We start from the raw sequence: 16,491 nt of genomic DNA, 5'->3' as shown, positions 1-16,491 counted from the left end.
TAAATTCAATTTCACATATATATTTCATTGTTCCCTATTTCATTAAAACATTTTGTTACAAGTCATCTTTTGGTTCAACCATAATAAGCATCATCAACAGCGGGAACATATTGGGTGTATGTCCATTTATAAGACTTTTTCCTTAAAGTGAGAATTGTTCATTTCAATTACATTTTTTCAAATTTAACCAGGCAAGTCAGTTAAGAACAAATTCTTATTTACAATTACGGCCTACCCCAGACCAACTGTGCGCCGCCCTATGGGACTCCCAGCCTGGATTCAAACTAGGGACTGCAGTGACGGATCTTGCACTGAGATGCAGTGCCTTAGACTGCTGCTCTGGAGCCCAAACGAAGAGTTCATAAGAAGGGTCTGAGATCAAAGTCAATATTCAGACCACTAGGGGTCAATGTTTTTAGAAAGGGTTTCCAGTAAGCCTCCCTTTGCAGTTGTAGGATCTCGATGTTAGTTCCTCTCTTTTGTAGCGCAACATGCTCAATGCCTGAGTATTTGAGGGAGGACATAGGACCTGATGATCACTGAAAAACTTAAAAATGATATTACAGAGATCGCAACCTGGTTGGCTTCAACAAAGTGAACTGCTACTGGATAGTTAATGTTCTTACACCTGATCGAGCTACTGTGTTCAGCTATGCATTGTTTTAATTATCTTTTTGCTTGTCCTTATGTAGGCTTTCCCACATGAACAGGTGTTGAGATTGCAAAATATTCCAGTGCTTTTTCGGGATTGCTTTCATTTTCTCCAAATACTTGGTGTACTCGGTGCAAAAGACTGTGGCATTGTTTTTCTTCTTTGGTTGAGTTTTTACATATTCCGCTCTTGGTTTTTGAGATCATTGCAGCATCAAGAGTTTTGCCCTTGTATCCTCTCATTTTGAATGCATGTCATTTTTGTTGTATTGTTGTCAAAATCTGTCTGGCGGCCACAGATTCGTTTAACCCTGCATAACTGGCTATATTGTAGACCATTCTTGAGGGGAAGGGGATGCATAGTATTTGCACATAGCAGGGTATTGCGGTCTGTGGGCTTTGTGTATAAGTCCACGTCTAATGCATCATTCTCTTTGATGATTCATAAATCCAGGTAGTTTATTTTTCTCTCATCAGTCTGCATGATGTATTTGAGGTATTCAGAGCTCTCATTTAGTAGAGTTTGGATTTCATTTAGCTCCTGCTGACTTCCTTCCCAGAGTACAAAGACATCATCTATGTATCTCTTCCATAGGATGATTTTAGAAAGTGACTAGTGTCTCTGAAAATGAGTGCTACCTCAAGTTATCCCACACACAGGTTTGCATAGTTGGGGGCAAAGTGGGAAACATTGGCTACACCCCGAATTTGAAGGAAAATGTCTGACTCAAAGATGATGGAGAAAGGGTAGAGTCACTCTACTGAAGGAAGTGTTGCAGTGCCTGCAAGCCTCCAGTGTGTGGGATGTTAGTGTACAAGCTCTCCACATCAAGAGTGGCCAGCAGGGTGCCCTCTGGTGTCCTTCCTAAGCCCTTTATCAATGGGATCACGTGTCTAGTGTCTTTGACATACGATGGGAGATTTTCAACCAGCGGTTTAATGTGGTGGTCCACAAACGTAGAAATGTCGGACGTCACAGAGTCGACTGCTGCTTACAATGGGTCTACCTGGGGGACGAGGCACTTGTTTGTGCAATTCTCAACGGTATAAAAAGTTCTCTCACACATAGAAATTCCCATTATTCTGGGGGGATTTGTCCTAATTCCAAACAGCTTTCCACTGAGGATGATATTCTAGGGTAGGGTCATAATTCAGTTTGCGATAGAAGTGACCTTTAGATAGTCATCGACGACATTCATTCACATAGTCACATTTGTTTTGTATACAAATTCCTCCTCCTTTGCCACTTTCTTTATGATAATCGAAGGATCTGTCTGTAAGTCCTTAAGACCCATTCTCCCATCACTACTCAGGTTATCATAGGATTCATTTTTCTGTTTGTCTTTCAGTAGGTCACCTACATCATTTTCAACAATCCTGCAGAAGGTGTCTATGGAGGCATTGTGTTTTGGGGGGGGGAGGTAAAAATGAACTTTTAGCTCTAAATGTGGTTCTCTCAGAGTTCTCAGGTACCTCAGCTGTGTTGATGGCTCCATCTCCTGCTTGACTCGCAGTAGGGCAGGTATTAACATGGTAGAAATATGTTTTCATCTCACTGAAGATGACAAAGAATCTTAGATTCCAGAAAAACTTGAATAGCTCTATCTGGACGTCAAAGTCATTCATGTATGTAGTGGGTACAAACGATAACCCCTTATTGAGTACACTAAGGTGTGCTGATGTTTTGGTCTTACTTGATAAGTTGAATACATTTAGCTCCTGTTGGACTGGGGGCCCGTCTCGGATCTCAATTGATAGATGTCGCGGGGTGGTAGTGGATTTCTTCTTCCCCCGACGTATGCGTGCTGAGGGGGATGTTCTAAACGTTGTCCCTGGTGTCCCCGTCCTCTTTTGAGAAAAACGCTCACAGTTGTTAGAGGAGCCAGAGTTAGCGCTGTCTGTGGATAGTTGGTCTGACAGAGGACCTCTGCGCCTGTCATCGGCTTGTCTTTTCCTGCTTTGTGGTCTCTTGTGCTCAGGATCTCGCCAGAGGTATATTCGTCCGTTGTTCTTCCAAATCGTGTTTATACTTCTTCATTTTCCTCTCCCTCAGTTCGGTCGTAATCTTGGTCTGAAGGTCAGCGTTACTCTTAAATGAGATCCTTCAGTTTGATAGGGTCATTAATTTAAGCTCATCTCATAGACGTTGCTGTGAATTTTCAATGGAGGTTTGCGATCTCCGTAATATCTTTTTTAAGTTGTTCAGTGATCAGAGTCATCAGGTCCCACGTCCTCCCTCAAATACACAGGCATTGAGCATGTTGCTCTACCAAGGAGGAGGTAACATTGAGATCCTACTACTACTACTAAGGAAGGCTTACTGGATATCCTTTCTGAAAACATTGACCCCTAGTGGTCTGAATATTGACTTTATATATATTAAATATGTATGTGAAATTGAATTAAACAATAAAGTATGTTGATGTTAATATTATGTACAATATTTAATTACGTTTCCATAGGATAACAATAGCCTAATATATCTAATATGCTAGAAACACTTATTTTTTTAATTATTTTTTTAGTTTCACTCAATCAAATAATAAATAATTATGACACACCCCTCACTATTGTCATTGGTTGCACTAATTGTACTGTTTGTCTACATAACCTGGTTCAAGCGTTCGTGACATTACCCTGAAGAAGGCAAAATGGATGCCGAAACGTTGGTGATTTACCCATCAAATTACTGGGAATTTATATAGAGTGTGCTACTCTATTCTCTTTATTTCCCTTAGTGGAGTTGCCAACAACTGGTTTTCAGGGATACAGCCATCTTCCGACTTCCTTTTCCGCTGAAAACCGGATATTCTCAGGCGTTTCTGTTACGCCTGCTACGTTAAGTTTAAACACATGGAAACTACATGTTTGACTCCATTTCATTTATATCATTCCAGCCATTACAGTGAGCATGTCATCCTATAGCTGCTCCCACCAGCCTCCTCTGCTAAGTGTGTGTCCATTTATTAATTCTTCCGTCTTTTTTGCCTGTCTGTTGAACTGCCTGTCTCGCTCCAATCATCAGTGTGTGCCTGTGGTTTAGTCTCCTCTTCTATGTGTGTGTATATGTTTTTGTGAGCGACTTTTCCCCAGTCTTCCTTCTCCTTTTGTTTAAGGGGCTCTCAGCGCACCTTCCCCCCTGAAACAGAATGAGAAGAGGAGCCCAGTTAGAGTCTGCCTCATCATGGACACTAGCCATAATCAACCAATCAGTACACCTTGTAATTAACCAATCAACCAATCAATGAACCTGCAAATCACCAGCCCACTATACTGATCAATCAATCAAACTACCTCAAAGCATAACTCAGGTCACTGAAGTGTGTCCACAGCTGATATCAGACTCAAAGGAGCAGTGCCAATGTCTGGTTGTACTCTCTGTTGTCCTGCCTGTCTGTTGTCTATTGGAAGTTCAGACTTCTTTGTACACTGTTTTGGATTTTATATGACTATAATGCTGATTGTTTTTTTAACACCATTTTGAGTTTCATGATCTGTGAGATGCTGTATGTATGAGAAAGTCATGAGGCCAGCTTTACTTACTGTTCTGAACAGTGTTCTCCTGTCAGAGGGGGAGACACAAAACAAAATATGTTAGACTTCAGATCCCATTTACCTACGTCCTCTTTCAGTTAATGTCCTGTTCAGTTGAAGTTTAAGAACAACTTTGAATAACAATGAAAATTTGATTATAAAGAACAACCCCAGCCTTATCTCTAACCCAAAACCAGGGTCTTGTTCAGTCTTTGCACCAAACAGAAGAACATTTACTGAAACAAGGAAGGACTACCTGAACTTATCCGATAAGAAATGTGCTTTACCATGCAAAGTGTTTTGCTACAGTGCGCCTTAATGAATACTATCCGGGTGTGTTGTCTTGTGCTATTAGGAGGTTAGTCACTCACCGATCCACTTGGAGTCAGGACAGGCTGAGGTAACATACGACCGAAGCCCTGAACAATCCAGCCCACCACACTGTAGAAGGAGAACAGAGATGTCAGAAAATGGACTGTCTACATCATATGGCATGTTTAACGGCTGCTATCATGCTTTACGAGTATAGCACATTTCAGGGCTATTACTATGTTATAACAGTGTTATGAATGTATTTGCAAGCCGTTCCCATGTTATAGCAGCGTAGAGAATATGTCAGACCACTGGGAAGGGAAAGGGGATACTTAGTCAGTTGCACAACTGAATGCATTCTACCGAAATGTGTCTTCTGTATTTAACCCATTTAACCCTCTGAATCAGAGAGGTATGGGGGCTGCCTTAATTGTTGTCATAAGCATGGCATTTCCTGTTAATTATAAGCTGTGGCCATTTTGTCACCTACTTGGGCTGTTTCTCCTCCTCACTGTCATGACAACAGATACAGTGGCAAGAAAAAGTATGTGAACCCTTTGGAATTACCTGGATTTCTGCATAAATTGGTCATCAAATTTGATCTGATCTTCATCTAAGTCACAACAATAGACAAACAGTGTGCTCAAACTAACACACAAATGATTGTATTTTTCGTGTCTATATTGAACACATCATTTAAACATTCACAGTGTAGGTTAGAAAAAGTATGTGAACCCCTCGGCTAATGACTTCTCCAAAAACTCACAAAATTTGAGTTTGCTATTCACAAGAAGCATTGCCTGATGTGAACCATGCCTCAAACAAAAGAGATCTCAGAAGACCTAAGATTAAGAATTGTTGACTTGCATAAAGCTGGAAAGGGTTACAAAAGTATCTCTAAAAGCCTTGATGTTCATCAGTCCACGGTAAGACAAATGGTCTATAAATTGAGAAAGTTCAGCACCGTTGCTACTCTCCCTAGGACATTTACATTTACGTCATTTAGCAGACACTCTTATCCAGAGCGACTTACAAATTGGTGCATTCACCTTATGACATCCAGTGGAACAGCCACTTTACAATAGTGCATCTAAATATTTTAAGGGGGGGGGGGGGTGAGAAGGATTACTTTATCCTATCCTAGGTATTCCTTAAAGAGGTGGGGTTTCAGGTGTCTCCGGAAGGTGGTGATTGACTCCGCTGTCCTGGCGTCGTGAGGGAGTTTGTTCCACCATTGGGGGGCCAGAGCAGCGAACAGTTTTGACTGGGCTGAGCGGGAACTGTACTTCCTCAGTGGTAGGGAGGTGAGCAGGCCAGAGGTGGATGAACGCAGTGCCCTTGTTTGGGTGTAGGGCCTGATCAGAGCCTGGAGGTACTGAGGTGCCGTTCCCCTCACAGCTCCGTAGGCAAGCACCATGGTCTTGTAGCGGATGCGAGCTTCAACTGGAAGCCAGTGGAGAGAGCGGAGGAGCGGGGTGACGTGAGAGAACTTGGGAAGGAGTGGCCATCTTGCAAAGATGACTGCAAGAGCACAGCACAGAACGCTCAATGAGGTTAAGAAGAATCCTAGAGTGCCAGCTAAAGCCTTACAGACATCTCTGGAACATGCTAACATTTCAGTTGACGAGTCTACGATAAATCAAATCCAAATATTTTTTTTATTTGTCACATACACATGGTTAGCAGATGTTAATGCGAGCGTAGCGAAATGCTTGTGCTTCTAGTTCCGACCATGCAGTAATATCCAACAAGTAATCTAACATAACAATTTCACAACAACTAGCTTATACACACACAAGTGTAAAGGAATGAATAAGAATATGTACATAAAAATATATGAATGAGCGATGGCCAAACAGCATAGGCAAAATGCAGTAGATGGTATAGAGTACAGTATATACATATGAGATGAGTAATCTAGGGTATGTAAACATTATATAAAGTAGCATTGTTTAAAGTGGCTAGTGATATATTTATTACATCAATTGTTTTCATTATTAAAGTGGCTAGAGATTTGAGTCAGTGTGTTGGCAGCAGCCACTCAAAGTTAGTGATGGCTGATTAACAGTCTGATGGCCTTGAGATAGAAGCTGTTTTTCAGTCTCTCGGGCCCCACTTTGATGCACCTGTACTGACCTCGCCTTCTAGATGATAGCGGAGTGAACGGGCAGTGGCTCGGGTGGTTGTCCTTGATGATCTTTTTGGCCTTCCTGTGACATCGGGTGCTGTAGTTGTCCTGGAGGGCAGGTAGTTCGCTCCCGGTGATGCGTTGTGCAGACCTCACGACCCTCTGGAGAGCCTTACGGTTGTGGGTGGAGCAGTTGCCGTTTCAGCCACTGATACAGCCCGACAGGATGCTCTCGATTGTGCATCTGTAGAAGTTTGTGAGTGTTTTTGGTGACACGCCAAATTTCTTTAGCCTCCTGAGGTTGAAGAGGGGCTGCTGCACCTTCTTCACCACGCTGTCTGTGTGGGTGGAACATTTCAGTTTGTCTGTGATGTGTACGCCAAGGAACTTAATACGTTCCACATTCTCCACTACTGTCCCGTCAATGTGGATAGGGGGCTGCTCCCTCTGCTGTTTCCTGAAGTCCACGATCATTGCCTTTGTTTTGTTGACATTGAGTGCGGCGTTATTTTCCTGACACCACACTCTGAGGGCCCCTTGAGTTGGATGCGTGCACGGCCACGCAGTCATGGGTGAACAGGGAGTACAGGAGTGGGCTGAGAACGCACCCTTGTCGGGCCCCAGTGTTGAGGATCAGCGGGGTGGAGATGTTGTTACCTACCCTCACCACCTGGGGGTGGCCCGTCAGGAAGTCCAGGACCCAGTTACACTAAAACGAATGGTGTTCATGAGAGGACACCACAGAAAAAAACACTGCTGTCCAAAAAAAGCCAAAGGTAGGTCAACCTGTTATTAAATCCAAGGGTTCACATACTTTTCCAACCCTGCACTGTGAATGTTTACACAGTGTGTTCAATAAAGACACGAAAATGGATAATTGCTTGTGTGTTAATAGTTTCAGCAGACTGTGTTTGTCTATTGTTGTGACTTAGATGAAGATCAGATCAAATTCTATGACCAAATGATGCAGAAATCCAGGTCTTTCCAAAAGGTTCACATACCTGTTCTTGCCACTGTACATAACAATACAACAACGTTATAGAGATTGCAGAAAACTGTTCAAATAGTTCCCTTTACAACCTCTGTACAATCTGTAACATTTACATGAATAAGTACATATTTGTGTAGCAATGAGCTTGTAGTGTAAATACAAGCGTAAACGTCTGTGAGACTCACTTTGCTTTGGCCTCCTCTTCAGCTTCCGGAGATTTGGAGGTCACTGCAATGGCAGAACAAACAGCTCATAAATATGCAACAAGTGTAAAAAAAAAATGTTTTATATAGGCTTGCTGGTTGGTGCATGAGGTTTCTAGCCTCAGAACAAGATATAAGATTGGTGATGGGCTGTGGAACCAATATAGAGTAACCTATTGCTCAGCACCCCCAAGCATCCCTATAATAAATATGAGGATCTCTGCGTGTTAGAAGATAACCTTTCTGTGGGCAGGCGGCCTTCGCTGAGACGTCTTTGTTGTCAGCTGGCTGTGGAACCACCTTCTCAAAACCCTGTTTGATCCACTCATACACCCTGAGAACCGAACACACCACACACAGGCACAAACACACACATTAGAATGTCATTGGAGACAACAGTGGGTAGAAGAGAGAGATTGAAGTGAAGGAGAGAGGCACACACGCACGCACACACACACACACACACACACACACACACACACACACACACACACACACACACACACACACCTGGGTGGGATTCCCTTCTCTTCTTGAGGCTCTTCATCTGACATAACCTCCACCACAGGAATATGAGGAAGAGGCTCTGCATCTAGAGATAAGGAGTTGATCATCATCATCATCATCATCATCACCCCATCCCAAAATCATCAATAGAACCACACGCAATGTCATGAATATTATCATGCTAGTACTTCTACCCACAGAAAAAACATGTTGTTAGCTCTCACCTGGGACATCTTGGATAGCATGCACCTGAAGGGAAACAAACAAACATTCACAGAACATCTGTCAATACTCAACAATAACAGATAAGCATTGCAATGAGTCGTAAGTCGTTTGTGTACATTCAGAAAGTCTTCATATCCCTTGAGTTATTCCTCATTTTGTTGTGTTACAGCCTGAATAAAACATTTATTAAATATGTGTTTTTTTTTTACCCATCTACAAACAATACCACATAATAACAAAGTGAAAACATGTTTCTCGACATTTATGGAAGAAAATATTACAGAAAGTTAATACGTGTCACTTTTGGCAGCGATTACATCTGTGAGTCTTTTTGAGTCTAAGAGCTTTGCGCACCTGGATTGTTCAATGTTTGAAAATTATTCAAGCTCTGTCAAGTTGGTTGTTGATCTTTGTTAGACAGCCATTTTCTTTCCATAGATTCTCATGCAGATTTAAGTCAAAACTAACTAGGCCCAATCAAGAACATTCAATGTCGTCTTGGTAAGCAGCTCTAGCGTATATTTGGCCTTGTGTTTTTGTTTATTGTCCTGCTGAAAGGTGAATTTGTGGTTTTCAGTAATGTGTTTGATTTGGCCCAAACATAACTCTTTGTATTCAGGAAATAAAGTTAATTTCTTTGCCACTTTTTTATAATTTTTCAAAACTTTTTTACTTAAAAAAAAAACTTATTGCATGTTTTGGAATATTTGTATTGTGTACAGGCTTAGGTTAGTATTGTGGAGTAACTACAAAATTGTTGATGTATCCTCTCCTATCACAGCCATTCAACTTTTTTCAAGTCATCATTGGACTGAAATTGCTGAGTGGTTTACTTCCTCTCCGACAACTGAGTTAGGAGGGACGCCTGTATCTTTGTAGGGACTGGGTAAATTGATACACCATCCAAAGTGTAATGAATAACTTCACCATGCTCAAAGGGATATTCAATGTCTTCTTTTTCTATTTTTACCCATCTACCAATAGGTGCCCTTCTTTGCTATGCATTGGAAAACCTCCCTGGTCTTTATGGTTGAATCTGTGTTTGAAAATCATTGCCTGACTGAGGGACCTTACAGATAATTGTATGTGTGGGGTACAGAGATGAGGTAGTCATTCAAAAATCATGTTAAACACCACTATTGCACACAGAGTGAGTCCATGCAACTTATTATGTGACTTGTTCAGCAAATGTTTACTCCTGAACATATTTAGACATGCCATAACAAAGGGGATGAATACGTATTGACTCAAGACATTTCAGCTTTAAAATGTTGTATTCATTTGTAAATATTTCTAAAAACACAATTCCACTTTGACATTATGGGGTATTGTGTGTGTAGTCCAGTGACACCAAATCTATTTAAAATGCAGGCTGTAACACAACAAAATGTGGAAAATGTCAAGGAGTGTGTGTACTTTCTGAAGTCACTGTAGGTTAGTGCATTTTGTCATACAATTGCAACTTTCTCTTAGACAGGGGGATGCTCTTCATGTCTTAAAAGGCCTTCTCACATACTGTACAAGCCACAGCAGGAACCTGCACGTATACACAACTCTGGACCTGAACAGCTACAGGGTTAGAAATATGTTTCTCAAAATGCATACTACCGTGCTCCGCATATTGGAGCATGGGAGGGTCAGAGTATGAGTCCAAATCAAAAGTACGCGAAACGGAGCACGGAGGGCACTTCTCGGACGAGTACTCCATTTGTACATGTTTTGAAGGATGCATCGACGCAAGCTTCAACGGAAAGTATGCGTAGAAATATGACGGAACCATGTCAAAAAAACGACGCAAAACTTCTGATAATCAATGGTGTCCATTATTTGAGCTGAAGCGAGAGAAAATAAACCCTGACTTTAGAATTAAATGTTGCCCAGTCACATCTCATATGTTGCCTTAATACAATATTTTATCTTGATACATTAATAAGTACATACTGTGTACATTTTGGCATTACCTGCCTACAATACCCACTGTAGTGTAAGTAGATTGCAAGCCCATAGTAAATCAATAGGGCTAACGGCAACTGTCGAGCTACTACTGTTCGCTAGCTAGATAGCCACAAAGATTTCACATCTAAGTTACCTTGCATAACATTAGTTTGAGATAGATGAACAGGCGAAAATGATCTGGTTAGCTCGATTATTACGATTCACATATAGCTTGCTGATAGTTGTGAAAAAACGTTTGCTTTACGTATATCTTGTTTAGTCTCTATTGTTGCCAATATCCTTGGCTAGAAGAAGGTTCAGTGAATGGAGAGGTCCAGTGTGAGGTAATACAGTAGGGGGAGTGCGAGTGCTTTTAAAATGTTATGTTTTATTTCGTCCTCACAATAACGTACCCAAGAGAACGTCCTCTGAGAATGCACTCGGAGTATGAGAGTGTGGAGCATGGTAGTATGCATGTTGTGAAACACCCGCTGTATTCTTAATTCATTATCACACAGTGCATGCATGCATGGAATGACTGCTGTCAAATTCTTCCAAAGGCTGCCACTGAAGTGAGGAGACATTCAAATGGAGATGTTATGTGATTGGATAATATCATTCAGTTTTGATAGCTGACTCATATAAATGTGATTCTCCAATCAGGGATTGTGGAAAACCCTTTTCTCTCCAGGTCAAGAGTTATCGATCCCCGTAGATCATCAAACAGCTAAACCACAGGAATCACCACCTCGCAGAATCTGCTTGAGCGGATGACATGTGAATCATTGTTGCCAGCAAGAACCCGCCCTCTCAGTCTTAAGTTAAGGCACAGCTGGGGTGGGAGATGGGTAGCAATGGGACATTGTGGCGAATGGATCTCTAGAACCAAGTTTAAACATGGCTGTAGCAGGTCCGTTAGCATTGGGTTTAAGCTAGCATAGCATAGCAACGCCCATATTATAGCTAGCTACTTACGCTTGGTCATTTCTGGAATCTGAATGGAAATTCTATTAAACATAGCTAGCTTAGCTCCAAGTACATACATGAGAGTTTGAGAAGGCTAATGCTACACGTTAGCATAAGCCATGAGTCATTTTGGTTAGCATATTAGCAAGGCCCTTGACGTTGCTACTTACGGTAGGTGTTTTCTTAACCTCCGGCGCATTGCTCACCTCTGCAATCTGAATGGAAATGCTGTTAAACATGGCTAGCCTGGCTCCAAGTACAGAACGGAGAGTTTGAGTAAGCTAATGCTACACGTTAGCGTAAGCCATGAGACATTTTGGTTAGCATATTAGCAAGGCCCTTGATGTAGCTACTTACGCTAGGTTTTTTCTTAACCTCCGGCGCCTTGCTCACCTCTGCAATCTGTATGGAAATGCTGTTAAACATGGCTAGCCTGGCACCAAGTACAGAATTGAGAGTTTGAGAAAGCTAATGCTACATGTTAGCATAAGCCATGAGTACTTTTGGTTAGCATATTAGCAAGGCCCTTGATGTAGCTACTTACGCTAGGTTTTTTCTTAACCTCCGGCGCCTTGCTCACCTCTGCAATCTGAATGGAAATGCTGTTAAACATGGCTAGCCTGGCACCAAGTACAGAATTGAGAGTTTGAGAAAGCTAATGCTGCACGTTAGCATAAGCCATGAGTAATTTTGGTTAGAAGATTAACAAGGCCCTTGATGTAGCTACTTACGCTAGGTTTTTTCTTAACCTCCGGCGCCTTGCTCACCTCTGCAATCTGAATGGAAATGCTGTTAAACATGGCTAGCCTGGCACCAGGTACAGAATTGAGAGTTTGAGAAAGCTAATGCTACATGTTAGCATAAGCCGTGAGTAGTTTTGGTTAGCATATTAGCAAGGCCCTTGATGTAGCTACTTACGCTAGGTTTTTTCTTAACCTCCGGCACCTTGATCACCTCTGCAATCTGTATGGAAATGCTGTTAAAAACGTCTATCCTGGTTCCAAGTACAGGACAGAGATGAGTCAAAGAAAGCTAATGCTATAATTTAACTATGAATAATACTTTTGGGTCCTCTCTAACTGAGATTGTTTTTATTTATTAGAGCTTGCTGGTTGAAATTAACAAATGCTTGAGGGGCTACCTAAGTCCTCTTTACTTGAACATTTTTAGTGTACAGTGTGATTTTAGGTAGGGGCTGTTCTATAGCTACACTTAACCACAACCAATTTAACTGACTTAGATGAAAGTTCAGACAACACTGCTACAGGCTATTACTCAAATAAAATCTGCGGAAGCCTTCAGGGCACCTGTCAGACCATTCCATATGTACCTCTGTTGTCTCTGCAGGCTCCACCTCCTCCATGTTTTTCAATTCAGGCTGTGGAACCACACTGGCCAATCCCTGAGCAATCCAGCCGATGACGCTCGACCCCTGTCTGTGGAGAGATAAAATATGAAAATGGTTTTAATTAACAACCACTTTCATTGACAGCTTTGGCTGCGGCTTTGCTAAATATATACATTAGAATGCGGTAGGAGGGCTGTGAAAGCAGTTTACAGTAACGCACGCGTGGGCAGTGGCAGAACTGGTACGAGTTTTGAACTTTTTAGGTTTGACGTATCAGAAGATTGTCAATTCAGGTATTGTAGCTTGTATTTGTTACGTTGAACTTAATATTTTCACCATGGCATTCTAAATCTGAATAAATAAAAAAATAGATGCCAATGAATGGGAAGGATTATGGGAAGGATTGGCAGCATTTAGATGGTGCTAATCCCTTTCCCATTAGGTTAGCGAGATCTACAAAACTCATGTAAGTACAAAATGTAGGAACTTTTATCTATTCAGGGGAACCGAATTGAGATGTACCATTTACAATGGTCACCTGAGGACAAAAATGACATCAATACGGCAACAACAGAAATATTTTAAAAATACCACAAGACCGCTGTAAATGTATTACATCAACAAGCTATAACAATCAACTGAAATAAGTGCACACTTCGGTGAACACTTAACAACCGAGTTTTAAACGGACCTATCCAGGTGTAATTTGTTTTGTAATGCATTCCATCCAATGAATGAGAACCATCCAATGAGTGAATATAGAGCCCATCGGAGACATTTTTACGTGAGTTAGAGAACGACATATTTCGTTTTGCCCGCATTAAGTGAAAGTTTTAAAATCGACAAGGGCTTTCTGTAATGTATCAAAATCAGATCGCAGCTCTCACATAGCTTGGTCAACTGTCCGTGCAAATGGCATACATTACCGTATCATCTGCATACTGATTTATATTCCAGGATTTAATACATAGACCAATATTATTTATAAATAGTAACGAGAACTGGTCCCAAAATCGACTCCTGCAGTACACCTTTCATAATATCGAGGAAACATTGTGCCCCGTCTGTCAAATATTTCTTAAGTTCTTAACCCTTGTGTGGTGTTCGTGTCTGTGGGACCATTTTTCAATGTTTAGTAAAAGAAAAATTAGACTATTCATTTTTTTTTCAACCTGAGAATCATTGGCCTTGGCTTATTTTCTGTGAAGAACATGTAAAAGAACACAATTTGAGTGCACACCGTGCACCCCCTTACACATTTATATTACATATTTATTATTTGGTTCCACTGGACCCAAAGCTAATAAAAGTGTGGAAATGTGTGTGTGTAGATGAAAACAAGCAAAAATGAAACAAATAGGTTTGCTGTGTGCCTTCCCTCTGTCTTTCTCCTCCCTGGGCCTGCTGTTTCAACATAACACCAAGAACCTGTCTGTCTCCCTGCCTGTCTGCCTGTCTCCCACGTTTCTTGCACTCTTTACCCTTTGTAGTGTGTGAAACTACATAATGTCTTGCGGGAACCTGCACAATGTTATTACAATACATTATTTCGATACATTATTTAAAATACATTATAAAAATTCTGTATTTTCCCACACTCTACCCCAGCCAGGTGCAAATTGGGGGAGGGGCACAACAAATAAATAGCTTTGCATGTGAGGCTCCTTAACACAATCAATCAGTATGGCAAAAATAATCTCAGCTCAGAGGGCCTTAGAAATAATTTTTGCAGAGAGAGAAATTAGTTAGGATGGAACGTCTACCACTTTGGAAGACTAAGACATTTTTGAATATGAGGATCATGTCTCTGTCAATTTGGAGTCTGACAGTGAGTTGGAAGAAGAGGATGAGATTGACCCTCTGCCAGCCCCAGGACCAGCCCGTCAGCAACCAGTTTATCAGAAGGCTGCAGGAGGAGAAATATGGATGTAAAAAAATAAGTGAAATTGAATAGTCTTTTTGTCCAAGGAATGAAACATCCCGCATGGCTGCCAATGTGATAAGGCTGCAACCAGGGCCGACGCGGATGGCGGTTACTCATGTGCAGGACAAGTCTTCTTTTGAACTGTTCATCCCGGACACCAACCAGAAAATCATTCTGGACTGCACCAATTTGGAGGGAAGGCATGTTTTTGGAAGGAGATGGACCAAACTCATTTACATGCATACTTTGTGACTATTTTCCTTGCTGATGTTTTCAGATGCAATGGGGAATCTACAGAATCCCTGTGGGATGCAGAAACTGGCAGAGAACTTTTCCGTGCAACAATGTCTCTGGAAAACTTTCATATTATTTCCAGGATTATTCCAATAACCAAGACACCATACCAGCTCGACGGCAGAGAGACAAGCTTGCTGCAATCAGGTCAGTGTGGGACAAGTGGGAGGACTGCCTTCCCCTGTTTTACAACCCTGGGCCCAACGTTATTGTTGATGAGCAGCTTTTGCCATTTAGGGGCCACTGCCCCTTCAGGCAGTACATACCGTCTAAATATGGAATCAAGATCTGGTTTGCCTGTGACGCTGCTTCATCATAAGCGTGGAACTTGCATGTGTCTAAGGGGAAGCCAGATGGAGCCAGATGGTCTCTGAGAAGAACCAAGGGATGTGGGTTGTTCTGGACGTGACACAGGGACTCCGTGGCCACAACATCACATGCGATAACCTTTTTATTTCACACAAGCTGGGAAAGGACCTCCTCAAGAGGAACCTGACGATGGTAGGAACAGTACAAAAAAACAAGCCAGAGCTCCAACCTCAGCTGTTGCAATACACGGAGCAGGCCTATCCCGGGACCACCCATACGTAGAATGTATGCACACATGACTGTAAGTCGCTTTGGATAAAAGCGTCTGCTAAATGGCATATATTATTATTATTATTATTATCAATTCCTTTAAGTTTGTGTTCACGGCAGACACAGTCATCAAGGATCTCTCTGTACTTTTCTCCTGAATCGTCTCCCAGTCCCTGCCGCTGAAAAACATCCCCACAGCATGATGCTGCCACCACCATGCTTCACCGAAGGGATGTTGCCAGGTTTCCTCCAGATGTGACGCTTGGCATTCAGGCCAAATAGTTACATCTTGGTTTCATCAGACCAGATAATCTTGTTTCTCATGGGCTGAGAGTTCTTTAAATGCCTTTTGGCAAACTCCAAGCGGGCTGGCATGTGCCTTTTACTGAGGAGTGGCTTCCGTCTGGCACCTCAATCATAAAGCCCTGATTGGTGGAGTGCTGCAGAGATGGTTGTCCTTCTGGAAGGTTTTCCCATCTCCACAGAGGAACTCAGGAACTCTGTCAGAGTGATCATCGGGTCCCTGACCAAGGCCCTTCACCCCGGATTGCTCAGTTTGACCGGGCAGCCATCTCTAGGAAGAGTCTTGGTGGTTCCAAACGTCTTCCATTTAAGAATGATGGATTCCACTGTGTTCTTGGGGAACTTCAATGCTGCAGAAATGTTTTGGTATCCTTCCTCAGCTCTGTGCTTCGAAACAATCCTATCTCGGCGCTCTACAGACAATTCCTTCGACCTCATGGCTTGGTTTTTGCTCTGACATGCACTGTCAACTGTGGTCCTTGTATAGACAGGTGCATGCCTTTCCCAATCATGTCCAATCAATGGAATTTACCACAGGTGGACTTAAATACTCCGGCATTTTTAAGTCCGGACTTAAGGTGGACTTAAAAA

The 16,491-nt window shown here is 42.0% G+C and overlaps 1 protein-coding gene across 16 annotated transcripts in view; it reads right to left on the bottom strand.

Moving 5' to 3' along the window:
- LOC118402945 (cyclic nucleotide-gated cation channel beta-1-like) overlaps positions 1-16,491 on the bottom strand; it is an 81,175-nt gene that overhangs the window by 45,270 nt on the left and 19,414 nt on the right. For 5 of the 16 annotated variants that reach the window (XM_052478992.1, XM_052479000.1, XM_052479038.1 and 2 more), the window contains exons 7-18: positions 12,783-12,888; positions 12,371-12,415; positions 12,184-12,228; positions 11,997-12,041; positions 11,810-11,854; positions 11,623-11,667; positions 8,551-8,575; positions 8,330-8,411; positions 8,059-8,153; positions 7,802-7,844; positions 4,557-4,626; positions 4,195-4,213 (exon numbers count right to left, since the gene is read on the bottom strand). In XM_052478992.1, coding sequence (XP_052334952.1) covers positions 4,195-4,213; positions 4,557-4,626; positions 7,802-7,844; positions 8,059-8,153; positions 8,330-8,411; positions 8,551-8,575; positions 11,623-11,667; positions 11,810-11,854; positions 11,997-12,041; positions 12,184-12,228; positions 12,371-12,415; positions 12,783-12,888 — 665 coding nt within the window. The remainder of the gene's footprint in view (positions 1-4,194; positions 4,214-4,556; positions 4,627-7,801; positions 7,845-8,058; positions 8,154-8,329; positions 8,412-8,550; positions 8,576-11,622; positions 11,668-11,809; positions 11,855-11,996; positions 12,042-12,183; positions 12,229-12,370; positions 12,416-12,782; positions 12,889-16,491) is intronic. The other 11 variants (XM_052479009.1, XM_052479003.1, XM_052479007.1 and 8 more) reach the window with 11 other exon arrangements.

Source organism: Oncorhynchus keta, chromosome 2 (genome assembly GCF_023373465.1).
Source record: "Oncorhynchus keta strain PuntledgeMale-10-30-2019 chromosome 2, Oket_V2, whole genome shotgun sequence".
Classification (NCBI taxonomy): domain Eukaryota; kingdom Metazoa; phylum Chordata; class Actinopteri; order Salmoniformes; family Salmonidae; genus Oncorhynchus; species Oncorhynchus keta.
Note: the sequence above shows the minus strand (reverse complement) of the source record. Positions and strands in the feature narration are given on the sequence as shown.